The 22,882-nt window shown below is 40.5% G+C and overlaps 3 protein-coding genes across 3 annotated transcripts in view; 1 reads left to right on the top strand and 2 right to left on the bottom strand.

The window, feature by feature from the left end:
• Positions 1–3,239: 3,239 nt before the first annotated feature.
• fabp4a (fatty acid binding protein 4a) lies at positions 3,240–4,592 on the bottom strand. The gene is made up of 4 exons (XM_030789524.1): positions 4,471–4,592; positions 4,039–4,214; positions 3,849–3,950; positions 3,240–3,480 (listed from the first exon to the last, which is right to left on the bottom strand). The coding sequence occupies exons 1-4, from the start codon at positions 4,541–4,543 to the stop codon at positions 3,427–3,429; spliced, it is 405 nt and encodes a 134-aa protein (XP_030645384.1). The 5' UTR covers positions 4,544–4,592; the 3' UTR covers positions 3,240–3,426.
• A 647-nt stretch (positions 4,593–5,239) lies between these two features.
• On the bottom strand, positions 5,240–6,792 carry mrpl53 (mitochondrial ribosomal protein L53). The gene is made up of 3 exons (XM_030789525.1): positions 6,701–6,792; positions 5,494–5,606; positions 5,240–5,370 (listed from the first exon to the last, which is right to left on the bottom strand). The coding sequence occupies exons 1-3, from the start codon at positions 6,790–6,792 to the stop codon at positions 5,252–5,254; spliced, it is 324 nt and encodes a 107-aa protein (XP_030645385.1). The 3' UTR covers positions 5,240–5,251.
• A 3,302-nt stretch (positions 6,793–10,094) lies between these two features.
• pag1 (phosphoprotein membrane anchor with glycosphingolipid microdomains 1) overlaps positions 10,095–22,882 on the top strand; it is a 31,149-nt gene continuing 18,361 nt past the window's right edge. The window contains exon 1 of the mRNA XM_030789510.1: positions 10,095–10,291. The gene's annotated coding sequence lies outside the window, so the exon portion shown is untranslated. The remainder of the gene's footprint in view (positions 10,292–22,882) is intronic.

Raw genomic sequence — 22,882 nt, 5'->3', positions numbered from 1 at the left:
GCAGCACTGACTCTCAGCAGGTAACTAAGAGAGAAGTGAACTCAAGGCCCTCCACAGCAAGCCATCTAAACTCCACTAATTATGTCTGTTAATATATCAATGACTGAGTATTATGGCCAATAAGAGAGTTAATTTCTTGTGTAGCAGTACTTTCAGGGTAAACTGAGCAAATGGTGTTATAGTGTGCTCCAATGCATTTAGTTTATAAATAGATGGTTATATTGTATTTACACCGATACTAATATTATAAGATCATCAAATCTGGGTCAGATAAAATAATCAGTAAAATAATAAACAGTAAAATAATCCACAAAGTACCTCTCACCGCACAAACTGTATATAGTGTGAATCCGAGTACTCCATATAGTTCTGGAAATTTGCTTTTGTGTAATTTTACTGTTTTTGTGTTGTGTAGAGGGCATGCACACGTAGTCAAGGCAAAAGGTAAAGGAAACTGGAAAACGTGTCTATTTTGGACAGTAGCGTTGGCCCCGTCCTCAGTCTCAGTTCTGATATGGGCTGTCTGACCGCATTGTGTGCGAGAATGCGAGGAAAGAGCACGGAAGGGTGCGAACCCTGTCCTGGAATGGAGCTTTCCAGATGTTACACAGAGGATGTGATTTCATTCCCATAGTACTATCTGTTCTGTCAAAACAGCCAAAGAGTCTAACATGATACAATAACACCCCTTCAGCATCCATTTCACACAGTATCTCAGGCTCCTGCTCAACTGGGCACACCCATAATGTATTTCACAGACTCTATATGAGTAGTGTTTAGCTTACTGTGACTGGATATTTTCCTTACGTTGAACCTGACAACTAACTCAGAGGTTTGTGGTTAGCCTGGTTTTTTTTTGTTTGTTTGTTTTTTTAAGGACAAGGTGGTGTAGACCAAGTTCATACATTTGTAGAATCCTTAGGAATTTAACAGATCACCCGACTGGAGTGCGTAATATCGGGCCATTCATGAAATACTGTCCTTTAGCCAATAGACCTCTGTAACGCTTTCATTTGCCAGGTTTCTAACCTTATTCTTTACCCAGTTGTTTCTTACAAAGAGATTAACCTTTGGCCTAATGCGGATGTAAAGGGTAGTGGTTGCTGAACCAATTGTTTGAATAAGATTGTGTCCTTTTTGTGTCCAAAAAAAAAAAAAAAAAAAGAGAGGTTCCATTCTTATCCCCCTTTCACCCAGAAACCAAAGACTTGCCTGGGGCTTGGGAACATTCTTTTCATGGATGTCCATATTGCATCAGTGGGACTTTGTGCCGCTTTACTTATCATATTTACCTTTGACTCGCTTCTGGAGAAGCAGAAGTTCCATCTCTCGTCTGCATAAATACTTAGGTCAAAGGGATACGTGGACCTACATGAGTTTATAATAATAAATATCTCGTAAGCAAATCAAGCCCATGTGTTCCATTCTTTTGATCACCGTATGTGTAAGGGAAGATCAACAGGAATGAACATAAGTCCCTTGAGGCTATAATGCCTATACCATAAAGCATCATCTGTTCAAATGTTTACTCGATGTTGCTTTTGTCACTGTGACAGAAAAAAAAAAAAAAAAACAGTGACGTAACCTTTCTGACCTTGTGCAATGTAAACTTTATACAGTTTAGGCACTGTTCAAACGTATTGTGTTTCTTGAATAGGGTAATTAGAGAGCTGGCTCGTAATTCCACCTGTTTCAGCTGTTTTTGCTATTTATCACAATCAGTGTATCTGCACTTTTCCTGCCCTGGGAAAGTGGCCACTGATAGAACATTCGCTGCTTTGAGTCAGGGCCAAAGGGGGGCGACTCTGAAGGGACCCTCCATGTTCCTATTTCCTTACACATGCTACAACTATGTAGAAAAGGGGAAATGCTTGACCCAAAAAAGGAAAGGAATACATATCCTCTGCAGCCTTCAACATGCCCAACTTTGACATTAAAATTCTCATGCACTGCAAGCAATAACAGTTACATAACCTTGGGCTTTAAAATCATATGACCCATTGCTTACATTCTGTGAATATTATTGCAACATATTGAAAGACAATATAGGTTATTTAAACAGGTCTTTTATAAGACTGAAACTTTTTTTTGAGATGATCTAAGTTGTTTGTGACAGTTTGTGGCTCTCATAACATGCTGTGTAAAATGTTTTAAGATAACACGCTCTATATATGTTTGATCAAAACTGAGCTTTTTTAGGAGATCCATCACAGTGAATAATTCACTCAGCAATCAGAAGCCAAACAAAATTTTATTTTAAAGGTGTTGTATTTACAAATTGAATTTTTGATATGCTGGAAATCTGTAGGAATTTCCCTGGTCATCCAGAAAGTGTCACATCAGCCCTTTTTGGAGAGAAAAACTAAACAAACCAAACCCTTCCAAAACTACATATCGCATAAAAAGTCATGACACAGTCCAACACTATCCAAGAATATTATGAGTCACAGTCATTTTGTGTTCTGAGGAACAACTAAAATGAAAACACCTTATTAGAATTTGGTCTAGTTTGAGGTCTGCAGTCAGTGAATGTAATGAATCTTCATTTTTAATTGCTCAAATAACCAGTAATGGAGAAAAGAATATACATTTGATTAGAGAGTACTTCTAGGTTTTTCTCAGATGTCGATCCATTTCCAGTATCTTGGAAAGAGTTCAGAGGTTAAGAGATGTGGTAAGAAACACAGAGATGTAAACAGTTAACAGCAAATATGCGCATGACACTCTGTTTGTAGTCACAGTTCTGTCTGGACATTGACTGTGTGACGGAACCGACTGTACACAGACATGGATCTGTTATACCAATTTCAAAATCAAAATCTCACAGGGCCTTATTTAACAGTGTAAAGATCTTGGGTCCTCCCATTCCCTTCACGAGATGGAGATCAAAGTCTCTTGGGACCATAAGAGTTGCTGGGAACTGTGCTAATGCACCACTCTGAAGGGCGTTTCTCTTTCTTTTGGCAAATGCATGTAAAGTTGAGATAATGCTGCTGTTATAGTCTGAGATTTATTTAGATTTGTATGTGATTATTGTATGTGATGACATTTAAGAGGATATTGTTGTAAATCAGATCACATCAGTGAAAATAAAACAGTTAATTTTATCCTTTCCACTGACTTAACACAAGCTATCGTGTTTTGCTCCGTTTTCCCATCCTTAAACTGCAGAAAAGTATAAGTGTTTATGACCAGTGTGCATAAAAAATAAATAAATAAAAATGCAGTCAACTCAGATGAAGGCTGAAAAACGTCAGAAGTTTATTTAAAGCATCATAATGATTAATACTGAATACATCAACTGAGAATACACTGCATGCATTTACTTTGGTGTTAAAAACGAAGAATACAAGCAAGTGTCAGTGTTACTTAAGGCATTTGGCTCATTGAACTGAGCCTGCATCTTCAGATCCAGTCAGAATAAGATCATGCCTCCTTCACATATGTCCTCACAGACACCACATCTCCCATCTTGCATTTCTGTAAGGGCAGAGTATTGCTAAAACTTAGAGGACTGCACTGGTTAAGAACAACATATGAAGTCTATGCATCAGTCCACGAATCCACACAGTTCACTGTAAAACATGTTTAAAGGGGAGGGGGGGGGGCACAGCAGCTGATCCGTGAACAGAGTTTCCGTCAGTTTTGAAACTGCCATAGGGATGCTTTTATATGTAGGTGCGGGTATTTGAATGGTTCAAGAATCTAACCAAGGCCTAAAATATGGGTATCAGTTAGAGCTTTTTGCGTAAATATGCACGACAGTAATCACGTTACACATCTAAAAGTTAAACACAGGTTAATGAAATTACGCTGAAATACGCCCAGAACGCAGATTTTATACTTACCGCTATCAATTTTCCATCTGCCACCTCCCTCTCTATTACCGACTCTTTTCCGTCCCAGCTCTGTTTTTGGATCAATTTGCCATCCTCAATGCTTACAACGGTCTGAGGAAAAATTAGGAAAACATTCCGTTAAATCCAGTGAACAGTGAGTTAATCGACTCACTCGACTATACCCGAACTATTCACTAACCGTGGTCTTCCTGTCGTCAGCAGTCGTCTCCTCAAATGCCTCGTTCAGCTTGAATTTAATTTCAGTAGTTTTGAAGGTGCTCTGTGATTTCATGCATACCGTCCCTTGATCGTCCACAGAAACAATAAGATTGGGTTTGGTCCTATTCCCCACCTGACGAGTGGCGAACCCCACTCCTGCAAAGTAAAGACATTATTTATATGGCAGTTCCACAGGTGGATGCAGGAGCGCCTTAGCACTGTTCAAATTGTTCAAATGGTTATTACATAAATAGATGGTTTACTTTATAAAGTCGAAAAATGAAGTTTCTCAGCTTACATCTTGATTACGATATATTTTGTATTAATTGAATATTTGAAATTGCGCGATCTTACAATGGTTGACTGACATGTCACCAGAGAGGAAAAAAGAAACTGTGTTTGTTTGCCATACCCAAAGCCTTCATATAATCGTCAAAGTTCTCGCTGGAGATCATTTTCCATGTTCCCACAAATTTGTCAACCATCTTTGCAATTAAAGTTGTCCTGCAATTATCCGATCCAACTCTCTTCAAATGCAACTCCGAACTTCTGTAGCGGGGTTCAATGGTATTTCAATGATTTCTGCTAACACGTGCACGATGAAATAACCCAATCAACGCATTAAACGTCATACTACTCGATTCTTCACAGTCGCTTACGGGCAAATCAGTGCGAAACAAGGGGAAAGGTTCATCTCTTTCTCTCTCCCGCACACACACACACACACACACACACAGGGGTGGGCGGTAGAGAGCGAGAGCGAGAGAGAGAGACTTCCATAGCTAATCTAAAATATGTTTATGGAGATAAATTCACAATGCACAGGAAAGCCATCAAACTCGAAGAGGGAACTCAAACGCACTGGTAAAAAGCAAGCGCCAGATGTTAGAAAATGCAAGATAAATATTCTGCTGTAAATCTAATACCCCGTGTTGCTGAGCAAGTACTATCAGGCATTTTTATTAAAAAGTAATTGTATTAATTAACACGAGTTATGTTGTTACACAATCATTGATATAATCAACCCTGGAATTTTCAATATTTGAAAAACGGCATCAAAAATTGATTCAATCAAATACTGATTCAAAAAAAAAAAAAAAGACTCAACAAGATCTGAATCTCATTTACTTTATTTAGAGAAACAAAACATAAATACACATGTACAGAGAACAAATAAACACTCAAAAGACCAACTACTTCTTTGCCGCAGCTTTAGCCTGGGGGTCTTTAGCTGAGCAGCGAGCCTGCAGAGCGGATAGCATTTCTTGGGTGGTTAGCTTGGCTCCTTTCATCACTAATCTCTCTCCATCAACTGTAAAAGGATAGAATAAAATGTTTTGGAATTATTACGGGATAATGCCATTTCAATCAAGATCAGGCTGAAATCAGTGGGATTTTTTTTTTTTAAGTCATGACGTTGACAGTTTATACTTACTGAAGGTAATATCTATAACAGGTTCAGACTTATCGTGTTTCACTTCTGTTGTGACTTCACAGTTAATATTTGTCGATCTGGCTTTCTCAGAACCAACCATGGTAAGAAAATCTCTACAAAAACAGAGAGAGAGATATAACTGTGAATGCCACACCACGGGTCTCATATCACCTGTCTGATTTTTCTGTCACTGTCACAACAGATTATGTTCTTTTTTTTGTTTTTTAACTTGACTTCCATTTCTAATCTAGAAGTTAAGATCCATAGAGGATTACCTAAAGTCCACAAGAGTCTTGTAAACCCATTATTTCAACCGCGATGCTTTAATAAGAGCAGCATCAAATCACAGACAGACTAATGCGTTTACTAAAGGATAGCGGTACTTACTTATGTGCCCATAAAAAAGGGGGAATATCTCTCATATAGCCTAATCTCTTTTCTCATTCAAATATGAGACAATTGAAGAAAAAAAACGAGGCCACCACATCACATAAGCCATCATTACATACATAATCTGAGCAAGTGATACGATGTTTTGCGCCTCTACAGGACACAGTTTAAACTGCACTTCTGGCTGAAGAGTGTTGATACTGCGCATTCAATACACCAAAATAATAACTCTTTATCAGAGATTAGCTGGCTCCCGACTAAACTACGCTACATAGTAATTTGTGTCGGTAAAACGGTGACTGGCGATGCTATATTGGATGAATGCAACTGTTGCTAGTGTGTAAGACCGGTATAACACCTCGGTCGGAAAAAAAAAATCAAATGACAGTTATTGTCACCAACGAGGGCTGATTCTGCAATGGCCTGTATAATTATTTAACTGTGAAAATAATGTGAAATAAGTAATTAACTACCACTAAAACTTAAGTATGACAAACGAAGTTCATGACAGATGGATAAGAGTAAAGCTAACGAGAAAGCAAACTATGAAACGGTTTGTGTTGTGTCATCTGTCATTAAAGTAACGACAGTTTTTGGCCACACAAATAATCCGATTGTTAACTGATGCTTACGTGACTAAACTGGGTTACAAACGTTAAGTCGTTTGGCTATTCAGCTCATTTCTCGGTAGCTAATGCTGCCCTGCCTAGCATCTAATCTGTCCTTCAGAGTAAGTTATCTAACGACTGATTCAATCAAAAACATTTAATCAAGCATATTCTAAACTCCCATACATTTGTATATAGCGCACTCTTACCGTGTGGAGCGAACGTTGTTTTCAAACGGGCAAAACTGAATCATAATTTTCTTTACAGCTTTCAACACCAGCCCTCCTCTGGAAGCAGCCATCTTTCTCCCTCATGACCTTTGAACTACGAGCGTTGGTGCGTTCGTGGGACTTGTACTGAGAACCGCTTTCAGAACCGTTACATAGAGGAAGGAACTCTAGTCTTGAAAACATAAACAAATAATAATAATATAATAAATGCATAACAAATAAACGTATATTTTTTACAACTCAAATATTTCTTCTAGTATGTAATAATACAAATCGGAACACATAATTAAGTAAAGACACTAGATCCTGCAAATAACTTAATATAATATGAACATTAAACTTACCACATTTAAAAGTGAAAGCCATAAAATATAGCATGTTTTATTACACTCCAGCGGTCGGATTGGATTTAACTAGTCGCATACTCCAAAACATGACCACTAGATGGCGGCAATTGATAATATTTGTCACCATCACTGCACTCTACTGTCTCTTTTACTGTAATAGCACTGTACACTGTGTGTGTGTGTGTGTGTGTGTGTGTGTGTGTGTGTGTGTGTGTGTGTGTGTGTGTGTATGATCAGTTCAGAATTCTTCATGTAAAATTAATCAGAATTATTTTGCCCCACCCAATCAGCAAGATGTTTTCCTTGGAAGTCATGACTGCTCGGTATTCAGATGAGAAATGTGCCATTTTTCATGGAATGTCATGATAGCAGTTTTTATTGGTAACAAAACAGAAACCAGCGCTGGCGTGTTGCATAATCTTTTGACAAGTAATGCAATAAAGAGAATTAGGTTTGGGCAGAGTGTTGGGAAATGTCTGATGCTCTGAGCCACTAAACCAAAGATGTCCTTTTAAATAGACAATTTAACTGACAGGCTGAATAATTACAGAGGCAAGCAGCAAATGGTAGCACAGCCTAAATTCATTCCAGTTGTTTTTGGCCCAAGCAAATGGGAGAGTCACATGTAGAAGTGGGGTCACTGGTAAACATTGCTGGAATAGTATATGCAGGCAGATTTGTCAAGAGTCATTAATCGTACTATCACTTTGATGCAGAGTGAATGGACATCACCAAACTCACACCGACAGATTCAAGGTTTCACTGAGGAATGCATCTTGAAATATGGCATAGCATGTCACCAGAATGGAGTTATTTTCTGAAACAGATGTCTTACATGATTTAGCTAAGGACTGGCAGGTTAACATGGAAACAGCTCTGACATTAGTTTACTTTTCCATCCCTCTGAGCATTGAAAACGGACAAATAACTATGGAGCAGATGGGGCTTAGTATAGCCGTATGGACCAACAAATTAACCATCTACTTTAATAGCATGTGCATTTTTAGACTGAGTCTTTGGTCATTTGGCAACATTAATCATAGCAAAAATAACTGTAGAAATGTAAATAAAAGAAGTCTCCAGCATATGGTTGTTATGAGCAGAGTGCGTATTGTACAATGACAATCGGGGGGGTCGGCTTTTTCTCCAGGGCTGTATAGCATAGAATATATAAATATTTCAAACCCCCCCCCCCTTGAACTGCTGTTTTTACATTTTTTTGGGGGGGTCCAAGTCTTAATTAGGGGGTCAGACCCCCCCCCCCCCCCCCCCCCCCCCCCAACCCCCTCCATAATTCAAACCATGGTTATGAGAAAAATGAAGATGTTACATCATATTGTGTGTCTTCTGCAGCAAATGCTCCCGATGCTAAGTTACTTGTCATGGTGAAGAACATCTGGGTTTTTTCACACATCCCCACACCCTGCTCTTGAGCACCATACTGGTTGTGGTATGTGGTGAATAACGGCCCCTTCTCTGCGGCGGCAAACATAAAGATTTGACATAGGGAGTTCTCTCACTATATTTAGAAAAGGGTTTTAAAGTGTGGGTTTCCTATTAAGCGGCCTCCCCCCTTTTTTTTCAGACAGTTTGTTCCTTTTTTTTTTTTTTCTTCTGTCAAACAATGACAATGCACACTTCTGGGACCAACTTTTTTATTGTTCAAAATTAGGAAAACAGGGAGGAGAAGTGTATAAACAATGCATGGAGGCTCTCAAGGGAAGGGGCTGATTCCAAAGAATAAAGGTTACAGGCTACAATTTCTTTTATTTTTCTCTTGTTTTCAACACTCTTATGTGCTAAATATAAGAGTAGCTCCTAGATCAGTCTCAGAATTAGCCTTGCAGAGACAGAAGGCAGGAAGTCAGAGATTGGATGGGCTTTGTTTGTTCACTTCAGTGGGTAAACTCCGAACACTGGAGACGTTGGTTCAGTACAGAAATATCAGTACTCTTGTGAGTCATGGTCCCTAGAGAATATTTATATTTTTTCATAACCGTCATTGCCTGCGCTTACTAAGAGCTCTGTAACAAAGAGGGCATATTTACTGCAAATGCTCAGTTTGTGCGATTGCGTGTATCTGTGGAGACATCCCTTTGTATGTGGTAAAAAAAAAAAAAAAAAAGAAAAAGGGGAAGAAGAAGACAATTCATACTTTCTACATACATGAAAATAAATGTATTTGAAATGGAGGCCACTTTTAATGTTTGAACTATAAGGGTAGCAGTTCTTTCGACGCCTGTTTCCAGAGTCTCTGTTGACTGAAGCATAACTTGTCAGAAACTGACTTGGATTTCCTTCTCAAACATATGCCGAACCACGAAGGAGTTCTGAACATTAAAAACATTCCCACCACTCTCGTTCTATCAATGATTATCTCATGGGGTGCTCTGGTTTGCATGTCATAGACACACTGATTCCTTAATACACTCTATTCTGTTAGTGAAATATTGTGTTTGCATGTTCTAGTGTAGTATTCTATTGAATTTATAACAGTTAAAAGGTTTGAAAGTTCTAAAAGAAACATGAAATGATTGAAAGACCATGTTGTTAACTTAGGATCATTTTAGAAACACAAGGCACAAATTAATAAAATAAACAAATAACATGAATTGATGGTCTCTCAATTTTGGACTATTCTGCGGTTGAAACAAAGGTTTAAAATTACTTGAATGTCTTTACAACTTAATGTGGAGCAGTTCAGAGAGTCTCTGAGCATTTACACGTCTACTACCAAGTAATGCGGAATATGCTGCTGTTATGCTGATGCCAGACAATTTTCTGTTGCTACCATGACAACTCTCACTTCCTCTTTTAAGGGGAAATATGTTTACTGAAACAAAAATTCAGTGAAACCGCCAATTAAACCCTAGTGTCAGTCAAAAAAATATATTACTACACGTCCCAAGAGCCACTGCGCTGCTACTTGATAATCACTGCGATCTGTCACTCCACCCCAATATCTTTTCAGAGCAGTGGAGGAGTGGGCTAGCTGCATAGTCTGAATAGCAAAGCACCGGTATGTTATGTCTGGCTATTGTGCGTCACAGCTCCTTCCCTTCAAATTAGCGGTTTTGTTTTTCAAGCGAATACGTGACTTCTAAATTGGCCTTATCGTACACACATAAATTGTGTATGTGTGCGCGTTGATAGACGGACCTGTGCAGATCAAATAAAACGAGTTCGAATTGAAGGGCTGCAGTTCTATGGATGGTCGTGTCTGGTAAGTGGTCTCCTTATATAGCTAGGGAATGTGCTGGCAAAATTCTGTAAAAGTTGCGCATTCGCTCATTAGTAAGTGTGAAAAAATTGACAATTAACAACATACAGAACAGTCCGTACAGTGCTTAAACTTCACTGATTTCACTTTTTATGCAACAGAATGTCATTTAGAGAGACGAGCTTCGGTAGTAAGTCGTAATGCTTTACATTCATTGAATGAAATTCTTGAATACTACTCAGAGGGCATAATACACTACTGTCGGGTTTTTTTGTAACTTGATCATGGTTAATTAAAAATTAATGTTTACGTAGAGGGTAGAAAAAGTTCAGATAAGATGATAACAAATCTCGACAGTGATTTGGTCCGATAGCCCATAGTTGCGTCTCACAACGATAGTGTAAGATACAGTTGTTTGTCGTAGGAGCGACGTTCGTTTTAAGTGCCTTTAGTTCACACGAGGGTTTACAGTAGCTAACGACGCACTGCCTCTCATGGGAAGCAGATCGTTAGTCTAAATAGACACACACACACACACACTGACATTTATGTGTATGTGTGTGTGTGTGTGTGTGTGTGTTCTATTAAACACTGGGATGATTCAACATTATTTGTGTGAAGTTTACCTTGAGTAAATATATCATTATCTATATTAATAATAGCTGTATATTTGTTGTACAATAACATTTCGTGGCTATCTGACAATAAACAGAAGTACACCTTTCATCTTTGCTTTTGGAGCGGTCAGGAGAGGTCAGTTTTTGGAGAGGTCAGCTGCTGGAAGTGCACTACATACATGCAACAAGAAACGTGTAACAAAGGTTCAGCACGTTTTTGTTTTTGTTGTTGTTTTGTTAAATAGCAAGACTTATTTCTGAAACTCTAAAATGAGACCACGCATTTGTAATTACATTTAAATAATGTCCTTTTAAATTTGTTGATCGCTCTGAGCACGCTTACTTTCATAAACATCCCATCCACATACACACATGGACAAAGATTTAAGTAGGATCACAATGGATTCTCTTAAATCCATTGGTTTGCCCACATCTCGGAGGCGTTTAGGGGCAAAACACTGGGATTGAGGTCAGATACAGTGAATGCACTTGTCCAAATAGGACAAACAGCATTGTCTTGCCTGGCATCTCCTGGCTTTTGAGCTCTATCCCCTTGTCGCTGGCACTTTCTGCTGTGAAGCACTGAAAGGTTTCACTTGGTGTCTACACCTGTTCCATTGGCAGGGAGTCTGAAGGACCTTCCGGTAACCAGTGTCAAAACGCTGCCATTCAAGATGAGCAGCTCCTAAAATGACCTCACGATTCACTATCATCTATACTGTTAGACCCCATAGCCTTATGGTTTGAATTTTAGTTTGCCAGATTCAGTAATATGAGGTGAGAAGTGTTCAAGGCGGTTCTTCTGTGTGGGATCATACCCCCCCCACCACCCCCCACCCCACCTCACTTTTTTTCAGAAAACAGGCTCATTTAGTTTGAATGCAGTTAGGTCCATAAAACAAGTAATGTTACAGGAACATGTTGTTCAGCTAAATGTCAAAGGAAGGGAGGGAGTGAAATCTTTTTGTTTCTGTCAAAGAACCAGGACTCCAAAGTGCAGATCAAAGGCGAGATAGCAATGTGTTGAAAATGTTTAAGTTTAGCCAGACTTTGGTACTCGGAATTAGCTATGGAGGTGTTTACAGCTGTCACGACTTAAAAGCGTGCTATTGGAGTGATTGCTGGTGAAACTTTAGGGTTGGTTTGGTGGTTGTTTTTTTTTAATTTATGGGTGTTATGTTTATGCGTTCTGACTACATCAAACGGAATGCTTTAGTGTTTCTACAGCTGTGGTTTAGTGCAGGGTGTATCTGCTGTTCAAGGGAACCTCAATCCGGACGCTTACACCCCCGAGAGGGGTGGGGAGGTGGTGCTAAATCCAAGCAAAGTGGGTTTTAAGGGAACGTAATGAATACGCTGTTGTAATGGATTATTATCTCCTATACATGAGGAGTCATGCTCTATTTTAATATTGTGTAGTGGATTGACGCCTACTGACCATAGTGCATCTTGGTTTGTCTTTTTCGTGTGTGTGTGTGTGTGTGTGTTATTAACAGGTGTCTCAGTTGACACGGCAAAGTTCAATAGAACCAGTTGTCCCATTTGTCATCAGTGAGGCTGAAAAGTTCCCCAAAGGCCAGAATAAATGAATTGTAGAGTTTTCAGGGAGTGTGATTTACTGACCAAAATATTTTCCTTACGCATTTAGACTGCAGAACAGCCGGGTTTTTGTTCAGGTATTTCTTATTTGCTGCCTGTCTGCCATCCAGCACATCACCCACTACACTGTAGTCAAGGAAACAGAAAATATTCAAAGCTATTGAAAATCCATTCTCAGAAATTCCAAGCCAATTCCACTCCTTATTTATTCACTTGAAGACAGGAGAATACCTATCAATTTTATTCTCACTTTTATGGTGTAAGGGAAAACTGGATACTGTTGAGAAAGAACAAAGGATATTCACCAAGAGAGAGAGAGGGCACAGAAGAGTGTTTTGTCCTTGTTATTGCACATTGATTTGAACTTAGACTCCCAGAGCACTATCCATACGTGTTCAAATATAACAGGTTATAGACCTGTAGCTCCATAGTCATAACAAGTAGAGTGAACGGGGAAAATTAAGATGAGAAATAAGACAAACAAACAGAGAGAGAGAGACAGGAGAGAGAGAGAGAGAGAGAGAGTGAGAGAAAGAGACATTTAATGATATTTATATTATGATACATTGATCGCTCTCACTCTAGGCCATTGTTGGTGTACTTTAAAATCCTCTGAAAGTTATTGACCCTTGGCGAATTGATTTTTCATTTGGAACGAAGAGTGTTGGAGTACTTGTTCTTTTATTTCTGAATGCCAGACTGAAGAGCTAATTCCATCAAATGGAGGCTCTTTAGATATAGAACTTACTGCAGGAATATGTGCCCATGGAAATCGAGAAAAGATAAAAATCTTTCCTTCTCAAAATGAATATCTTGTTACTAGATGGCTGTGAGAAGCTCATCACAGACTCGGGCAACATGTGTTACAAGATATATTCGGCTACTCATTTAGGGAAGTGAGCAAAACCAATTCAAATGAGGGAATTCGCAGTAGTGTATGTTACATCCGCTGTAGCAGAAGTTTTATTTTAGTCAAACATGTAAAGATTAACGAAACGTTAGCATTTACAGTACGACTACAAGGCCGCCATTCAGAAGATAACGTTATTGATTTATCAAATGTAAACTCTCAAAGGAAAGTGCGACCCGTGTTAACTAATGCCAACGCCTTCTTTAGGTTATGTAAACAAGCGCTCTTGGAATTAAGCTCGTGAAAACAGAGCAGGACAAAGTAAACGTGTTTACATGTGGTGCAAGAGAAGGAATTCTCCCCATTTCACCCATGTAAATATGTTCCACCGATGTCTTATCTGTGATGATGGAATGTTGCTTCACCAGTGTTCAACGCTACCCCATGTTTAACGGTAGTCTAGCAAGTTTACTCAGCCCTTGTCCTGTCTGATCTTGCCTGCTTCACACTCCGTTACCGAGCGTCAAGCTTTCAGTAATTTTTACAGGGAAACCGGCAAGTTCGGTTTGTTACTGATTGTCGTTTTGTTGACTGCGTTTTGTCGGTACTGCTCTTATGGAAATTGTCTCTCCCGACACCGTGGAAGGCAAACAGGCTCTTTCACGTTACCACAGCAAATTTAATTAAAGCAAATTGCTGACGTTAAGAGGGAATTCTCAAGAGTCCGTTCAGATGAAACATAATTTGACGAATGTCAAGCTCACTCCACGGGCCGTTATTCTCTGTCCCTTGGTGGGTGGTTGTGTTGTGGCTGACAGTTAGGTTCCAATAATCCTCCATACACTTATTTTGAACTCTAAAGTCGTCGTTCACCACTTTCGTAGGTTTCTTCCTTTACAACAAGATGATCAAGGTTGGCATCACTGACTTTGCTCTGTGTTACAACAACACTGAGGAAATGAAATAGCACTCTTTATTTTCAGGAGTACAAGATGAGCAGACAAGTTGTGTGGTAAACGTTATGTACTTGACTGAAGAGCTGCTGTAAGGGCTCTTGACTTAAAAGACTCGCAGACATATAGGGATTTCAACGGCACAGATAGAGTTTGACAGCCTACTCCCAGCCCCTGAACTGTGAATTGGTCACTGTGGAGATGCACCGCAGGGCTGCACAGCCCAGAGACAGAGTGTGTGAGTTCATTTAACAGGCCTCCGTCAAACAACACTACCATCTACAAAGAATTCTGACCAGGGACGTTCTGCTGTGTGTGTCTGATGGTACTGCCTGCACACTTCATGTTTCAGTTGATGCTAAGGTAATGGGAAAAACACTGGCCTGTGGCCTTTGTGTTTTTTTGTGGGGTTTTTTTTTTTTCTTTTCAATCAGCTCATTTCTTTAACTGCAGTGTCAGGTGTTTGAGTCATGTGTACAGAAATAATCAAGAGGCTCAATTCAACACTGAATATTACTTCAAGGCATTACCATTTGACTACGTAACCTGGAAATAAAAGTTTTTTTGTTCCCATCGCTTCAGTGCAAAACGAGGATGGGACTTGTTTACTCACACGCCTACGGCAAAGCGCCCACACAGCGGAACATTGTTGGTGTGGTCAAACAGAAATGTGTGTGTGTGTGTGTGTGTGTGTGTGGGGGGGGGGGGGTTAGGCTTCTAATATGCTGAAGCGGCACTGGTGTGAATGAGTGCAATCAGATGAGAAATGCGAAGACCATGCAAGTGTGTGTCATCGATTGGGTGCGTGAGCCGAAAACACGCACGCACACACACTCACGTAGATATTCGCTTGCCTCGGGGGGGGGGTGGTGTTTATCTCCCCCTGGGCTCCACTGAAATTTTCCAAATGGCGCAGATTTAGTGGTGGGAGTTAGGGATGGGTGGAGGGAGTGTGTCTGATATTTTTCTACCTAATTGCTTTCGATGTTCTAACTTAAAATGCTCTTTTCAATACTAACTCGTCCCCTCCCTCTTCCCCTTCCTCATAGATTTCAAGGAAATGGGCCTGTTATCTAGCAAAGGCATATTAATAAAAAACATGGAAAAACAACAGAGAGTATATATCAAGTTTAAAAGCCTGCCCAAATAGATTGTGCTCAACTACCTTAAAAGAGTCTAAGTGATACTGCTGGTTGATATTTGGGACATTGTCTTTTTGAGAGAGGAAGGTACACTAGAGCTTAGGGGTGATGGGGGAAGGTTTTGGTTATACCAGTAAGCCACCCTGTGGGTTGTTGCCCTCAGAGTTGGTCACTGGGTCACAATACAAGGGAAGTGACAGTGCAGGGTGAACAATCACAGTATGGGAGCCGAGGTCGTCTTGTGTGCAATGACCTCATGAAAAGTTATGGGAAAATGTCTCGCACCGTTTTCTCACCAGAAACGGCACTGACAGCAGAACCAAGCAAAAGGAGAGCTGGTGCTCGTGGCCGTACATGCTCCATAACTGAATCTCTCATCTCCATCTCCAGAGAGCAGAGGAAATAGAGCCTCCATCCACGGAGACAGAGAGGACGAGACTTGAATGCAGAAAAGCATCTCCGCTCCGATAATGACCCATGTAATATGAGCAAGCTACATCACTGGAGAGCTCTCATCTCTCTCAGTTTTCACCCCATGTCAAAACAGGCTTGTAATGGGAGAGTGCTGTAAAAATGAAGCAATTAGGACCATTAAGGACGGTTATTCTACCGTTTGTTGTGTCCGTGTTCGTCGCTTGGGATTGGGTTGTGTTTTTTTTTTTTGACATTAGCCTGCCTGAGCGTTCATTGAGTTGCTCATCAAAAGACATTAGAGTTTAGACGCATTGAGTAAACCAGTGAATGGCTGATGCTTTGCCAAGACGCCCTATCTGTAAATATGCTACGTCCATCCACAGACAATGCTGTTCTGCTTCATTAAGGACATGCTCTGAATGGCAAGTCTCAGGCGAAGACCGAGGGGCCTCTGAAAAAGACAAGTGAGCAACACAGAAGCTGATCTGTTTTGATAGAGGAAGGACTGTGGAGAGAGGGAAGATTTTATTTATTTATTTATTTTAGTCAAAGCACCCTCAGTGGTTTTGAGTCTTGAGTCCAAGGTCTTTATGGGCTATTTAAGTTCCAGTGTCTGAGAAGGTCCAAGAGGGAAAAGTTTGAACCGTGATGGGGTTTTTTTTTTCATCCGCGCGTAAATCAACTTGACGCTCTCGCCTCTCATAACGATCATTTTTGGCCTTTTCTACTTACCGTTTTCTATATTCTCCCTTCTCTCACTTGTTACTCTCTAAAGTAAAAAGAAAAAAAAAAAAGCGATCGTGCAGGAATGTCGGCAGTGAGGAAGGACAGAGAATTGCGATTATAGGAATAAGTGCTCGATCACACTCTCTCGCTTGCTCTCTCTCTCTCTCTCTCTCTCTCTCTCTCTCTCTCTCAGTCTGTCTTGGCTGATGATGAAACCAGTGTTTGTCACAGAGTGATGCTGGACCTAATGGAGCGCCCCTCTCGGCATTCTCACACACTCATTCATCCGTCTGGCTCCGATAGACGCGCAGGCCCTGAAAGAACTGCAGTCTTCCCTCCAGCTGCCTCATTTGAATTAATACTGCAATGGAAGCTCCAGCTTTTATCAAGCTGGGCTCCCAGAAGACCCGCTGATGTTTCTGTACCTCCTCCCGGTCTTTAATCATTTTGTCACAGTAATACTGTTTTTTAGGGTTCCATGCTAGGAAAATTCATGCACAGGTCATTTGGCTTTGCCAATGTGTCATCAAAGAATAATGTGTAACTTTTAATCATCCACGAAAGCTTAATCCCTCACAAAGTTTGTTGAGCTGAAGTTGTGAGCCCAGTAGGCATGAAAAAGCCGTCGGGGGTGGAGAGGAGAGAGAGAGAGAGAGAGAGAGAGAGAGAGAAAAAAAACAGGATGATGAGTTGGAGGAGACTGAGTCTTCTGCTGATCTCAGCAGATGAGCAAGCAAGGGCAGGGTCTTAGAAATAGAGACATTGAAGGTAAGAAGAAAGAGAGAGAGAGAGAGAGAGAGAGAGAGAGAGAAGGAAAGGAATTGTGTAGTACTGGTACATCAGCAAGCTCTAGTCACAAAAGGGCTTGAACTACAGAGAAGGGAGCCCTCACAGAATACTGAGAACTTGAGCGTGGTGAAAGAGAGGAGGTTTGCTTGGCAACAGCGCTGCTTGTTGTCTGTAGTGCATGATGAAGAAGCTTTAGGAAGTGTCACACACTATAATCCGATGAGCAATGACCATGTGCTGTAACTGCAAATGAGAATCCTAAGTGTATGTTACTGTTCAATTCAGATGCATGACACAAACCACGAAGGAAGATAGATTTCAAGAGAGAAAAAGAGGGAGAGAGAGAGAGAGAGTGTGTGTGCGTGTGAATGCGTGTATGTGTATGTATGTATGTGTGCGTGTGTGTGTGTGTGTGCGTGTGCGTGTGTGTGGGGGGGGGGGGGGGGGGGGTTGCATGACTCAGGAGTTTCAGATGTATTGTAACAGATGGATAGTAAATGAGATTCAGGAGAGGGAAGAGACAGACTGTGTGAAAGTACATGGAGTCAGAGGAAAAGCTATAGGGTGAGTGGAAACGATGGGAAAGATTCCTCTTAGAGCTTTGAGACAGGATGTGGAGAGGGAAATCCCATACGTAATCAAACAAACCGTCTTCACAGGAGAGTGACCTCATCAAAAAAAGAAAAGAAAAAAAGAGAGAGACAGAGAACTTTTCTCATCAAGCTATGGAAAAAAATATCATGAAATATTATACACGTGTTTGTTTTGGCTGCTGTTTGGATACTTTTGGGGATTATGATGGATTTTTTCCTCATCAGTCCCATTTTGACGGTTTGCTGAAGGGATCGTGACAATCTCTGGCACTTCACTTGATGTCATGCCAAGCTGCATTCCCTCTCGGGAATATACGCGTTAGCGGATGCCCACAACACTGTGGAGCACTCATTACGGCATGTTTTTTTTTTGTTTGTTTGTTTCAGATGGGAGCCACTTGTAAAGGCAGATATTTACTGAAGCATTTTTGGTGAAACGCCACATAAAAGGACAGGAGGCCCTGGGTTTTAAGCGCATTTTAGTCAGAGGTTGAAATTCTCATGCATTTGGCTCCAATGCTGGTTTTCCATCTATTTTTCAGGTCTTAGTCATTCTTATTCTAAGTTCACCAGAGAAGTTTCTGGCTTTCTGCTGTACTGGGCAGGGATTGTATACTTGTTTTTTTGGGGGTTTTTTGTGGAGTTTTTTTGTATACCCTTTCAACCTCTTCCCTAGTATGGTTGCATTTCATTCTATTGAGCAGTGAGGAGGGATTTTTCCTCCCTTTCAGCTCACAGTACCTGGTGTCTATCTGTGGCTAATTGAGAGGCTATGGGTGCCACAGTAACCAAACCGGGCTGCAAGCTTCCATCGTAAAAGAGCGGTAAAGCAAATCACTCTCCCTCACACACACACACACACACACATACACACACACACACACACACACACACACTCCCCCATGACAGCCACATTCCAACCCAGCTGTTCCAGCTGCTCCGGCACAAATAATTGAGTCAGAACGCTCCAGATGGGTTCTGTAACTCCAGATCCCGGAGAACGCTCTGTAGCAGTGTGCCCAGGCCACTGAAAGTATGAGAACAGAGACCGTCGAACCACACACAGCAAATCTGTGAGTATTGTTTTCCAATACCAAAGGTATTTTGCAACTACAAACAAGTAGTGTGGTACAGTTGCAGCTATTTTCCATTACTCTCATAGTAACATCTAATCTGATTAGGCACTAGTTTTAATGCTAAAAAAATAGAATGGCTGGGGGTGTTTGAGCTCTAACTAAAATCAAGAGCTCTGATCATATAAAATATTGTTGAGTTCTTTGTGGGCCTGGGCTTAATCCTCCAGTTTTTAATATTTAACTCTGCGCAGGGTAGATGTGTAGGAAAAAAAAAATGGTATTTTACTGCTCTGTTTGTGATTTTTGAGAATTTAACCTCAACGTTCAGTGAATAGCTAGCACACACCACGGCAGTGATCTTTCCCATCAGTATTAACTCTTCTCTATGTTGATGCCTCTCACAACATATTGCTGAGTGTATGTATGTTTGGAGAATGCAACACTGGCAGAAACACTGTGGGATATATATTCTGCTCTGTGGAATGTTGGGGTTGCCTGGCGATGGATGGCGCAGATTGGCAAACAGTGGGTGCCAACTGGGCACTCAATGCGTTGATGGACAGCTCGGTCTCAGTTTGAGGAATTGGTCCTTCCTGTCACACGCTGGTCAGTTTGAGTTGGCACACAAAAGGCTCTGACCATGGCGGAACAGGGAAATATTTCAGACAAGGTGTAGTTACCAGTACATTTTCATATTTTATTTGAACAATTGTACTACCAAATTGTGTGGACTTGTATAAAGATAACTTGTTTCTGGAGGACAGAAATGGAACTATACTTGTAGTATGTGCCTTGAATGGAGGATAATTTATATGGTGACTGTTTTGTCTGTGTGTGTGTGTGTGTGTGTGTCGGTGGGTGCACATAAGAGAGATAGAGAGAGATTGAAAGTCTGTGTTTATGTATTTCGGAATGGTTTTGAGTTATATTTCCTTTTTATTAAGTTTTATGTGTACTTTCGAGTTTTCACATTCTTGGCAGCTGTAGCAATCAGAAAGCTAAGGATTATGGGAGAATTACAGGGTCTAAGCAATAGTACCTCTGGCTCTCAGCTTCCCAAGAAAGCTTTGTTTGTCTTAGTCCCGTCTTTGAAAAGGCGCCAGTGATCTGACACAGATGCATATGCAGCAGCTGACACAAGGACACTCCAGTATGTATAGGCTTGCATACTTGCATGCAATTTCACAAATATTTCATATTAACAAAAACCAAAAAAAAAACAAACAATGGAATTACAACACAGCCTGTTTTCAAGTTTTCAAGTAACACTCATTATATGTGACTCTTGTATTGGTACACTTTTGCATAATGGCTACATTCATATCAGAATAAATGGAGTGATCATTCTGCAGACATTACCATGCTGAACAGTCAGGCCAAGTTGGACAGAGGAAATAATGCATTAAGTGGCAGCGTTTCTCCCCCAGCATAGCCCATTCCCTTTGAAAAGACACCAGGGAGTGAGTGAGTGGTTTACACCCACAGATGGAGTCCATCATCCGCGATAATGATGCCGAGTCTGCCTTATATCGAGTCTGCAGAGCCACACTTCAAGGCCTTGATGTCTTCAGCCGTAATTTCAGCCAAGGTTCTTTGTTGATGCTGTCATCTTTACAGACCATTACAGACTCTCATAAGGACAGCAGTCAAACCAAGCTGAATTAGATGCTCTGTGCTAGTCAGGCCTCTTGTATCAGAGATATATGACCTTTCAGCCAAGTATGCCATCACTTAATGCATGTAAACTTTGTTTTGTCTTTTTGGTTGCAAAAGGTTTTTTAATATCAGAATAGCATTTTAATACTTCCATACACAATGGTACTTTTAAGACTTACTTTTTCGAAAAAGTGAAATTGATTTATTATTATGCGTGATAAAATTGTACTGTTTGGCTTTAGTGTTATCGTACCAAAAACGAAAGCTGCAGCTGCTCCGTGCGTTTCACTGTAAATGTGTAGCGAACCGCGGACTTTTTTTTTTCACCTCAGTTCTGGTGTGCACGTGCACACACCATGCTTATAATTTCAACGTGTGCATGCTTTAACTGGGTGGACAGCTAAAACAGTTTTAATGACTGTGTTGATTGGGTAACCATTTTAAAATTTAAAAAAAAAAACACACGATGTTGTTTCTCAAGTTTTACTTGAAATATAATGCGAATGCACATCAATGAAATCAGTAGTATCTAAGTTCTAGACCTCTCCAAATAGGAATTTGTTCTTCTAATGTTGAAGTTGTCACGCACCGACCTGTACAAGGTCACAGCAGACGGTCATCATTTTGCATTGTCACGTGGTCTTTTTTTTTTTGCTGAAATGACAGGCTGTGGCTTGTCAGGAGTGACAGTCCTGAAATTGAGGGCTGACCCTACTGCCTCATTCAAATCGCTCATGTCTGAAATTTTAGAGTCATTTTCTTGATGAGAAGCCTGACTGTTTAGATTTCGTCCACTCATAGTCATGGAGAAGAGTCTTAAAATAGCTGTTGCACAAGTTTAGCTTCCTCACATTCATTTTCTAAAGAATATGCTTAAAAGATACCGAGGATTAGTTTTCTTTCGTTCTCTCTCTCTCTCTTTTTTTTTGAAGAACTTTGTTGCTGTTTGTGTTAAATTTGTGCTTTTTATGTTAAATTTGTATGTGTTTAAAGAAGAGCATCAATTCTGTTTTTTTTTTTTTTTTTTCAGTTTTCTTTCAACTCAAACCATGATTCAAACCAAACCGTGGCCCCAAAACTGAGGTACAAGCCAAAAACCATGAGGAGTACAAACCGTCTGTCGTTAGACATTGCTCAAGATAATTGAATATTTATGTCAAGCCTCAGGATTCCAAATAAAGCAATACCTGCCAACATAATTATGTAATGTGTCTGCAACTCAGGGTCCTGTACAGTCTCCACTTCCCAAAGCTAAATCTGTTTGTCTAGTGGAACTGTAAGTGTGTATGTAGGTAAGGTTAAGACCTGAAGTTTTGCCAGTTTCATGTCTGTCTTTTTCTGTCTTCTCTCATTTCAAAGGGAACTTTAATAAGGCTCACTCAGCAGGAGGGAGACTTTCGTTCTCTCAATTCCTCCGTCTTGCCTGCCATCGCTGTCTTGTGCTCTCGTCTTAAAGGAACCGCATCAAACGCATTTACTCGCCACTTGTTGCTGGATTTTTGCTGATTTTCCTTTGATGTTCAGACGTACACCCAGGTTCTCATTGTGCAGATTTCACAGAGGCTTGAGTCATCGTTTTCTGTCCGGCGTGTCAAATCTGGCACTCACTTGATATGATAATGCTATCAGAGCGATAGAGAATGTTTGAAAAGGATTTCTGCTGACTGTGCTTGCGTGGGCCTTTCCAGTGGTGCACGGATCATGAGAGGAATGTGTTAAGTGTAGTTTGAGTGCTAGTAAACAGGTCATTGGCATTTTTTAAGTTGACTGAGATTCCTGCTTTGTATAAACAATGGTTTGTTATTCATCTATGAGGCTAGGACCGCTTGGATTGGATTCCAGCGGTGAACTTGTTTTTGTGAGGTAATGAGTAATTACTTTGCTGATGTGTAAAGGAATGTGTTGCTCTTCTCAGGTGGAAAAAGCCAGTAAGGGATTGGGGTAGATTATTTTTCTGAGTAGAACGTTGCCTTTAGTCAGTGTAAAGGAAACCGCGTCTGGCCAGCATCCCACCTAATTGAATGGTCTCGTAATCTTTGACCTTGAACAATGGAAAAAAGGAACACTTTCAAAGCATTTAGGGCTGTCTGTTTCAAACATCTAAGGGCCCATGTTTACTATCGCCTGAAGGGATTGTGCTGGATGTAGTAATTCTGGCAAACCAGCGAACTGTGCTAGA

This window comes from Chanos chanos, chromosome 12, assembly GCF_902362185.1.
Source record: "Chanos chanos chromosome 12, fChaCha1.1, whole genome shotgun sequence".
Lineage (NCBI taxonomy): Eukaryota > Metazoa > Chordata > Actinopteri > Gonorynchiformes > Chanidae > Chanos > Chanos chanos.
Note: the sequence above shows the minus strand (reverse complement) of the source record. Positions and strands in the feature narration are given on the sequence as shown.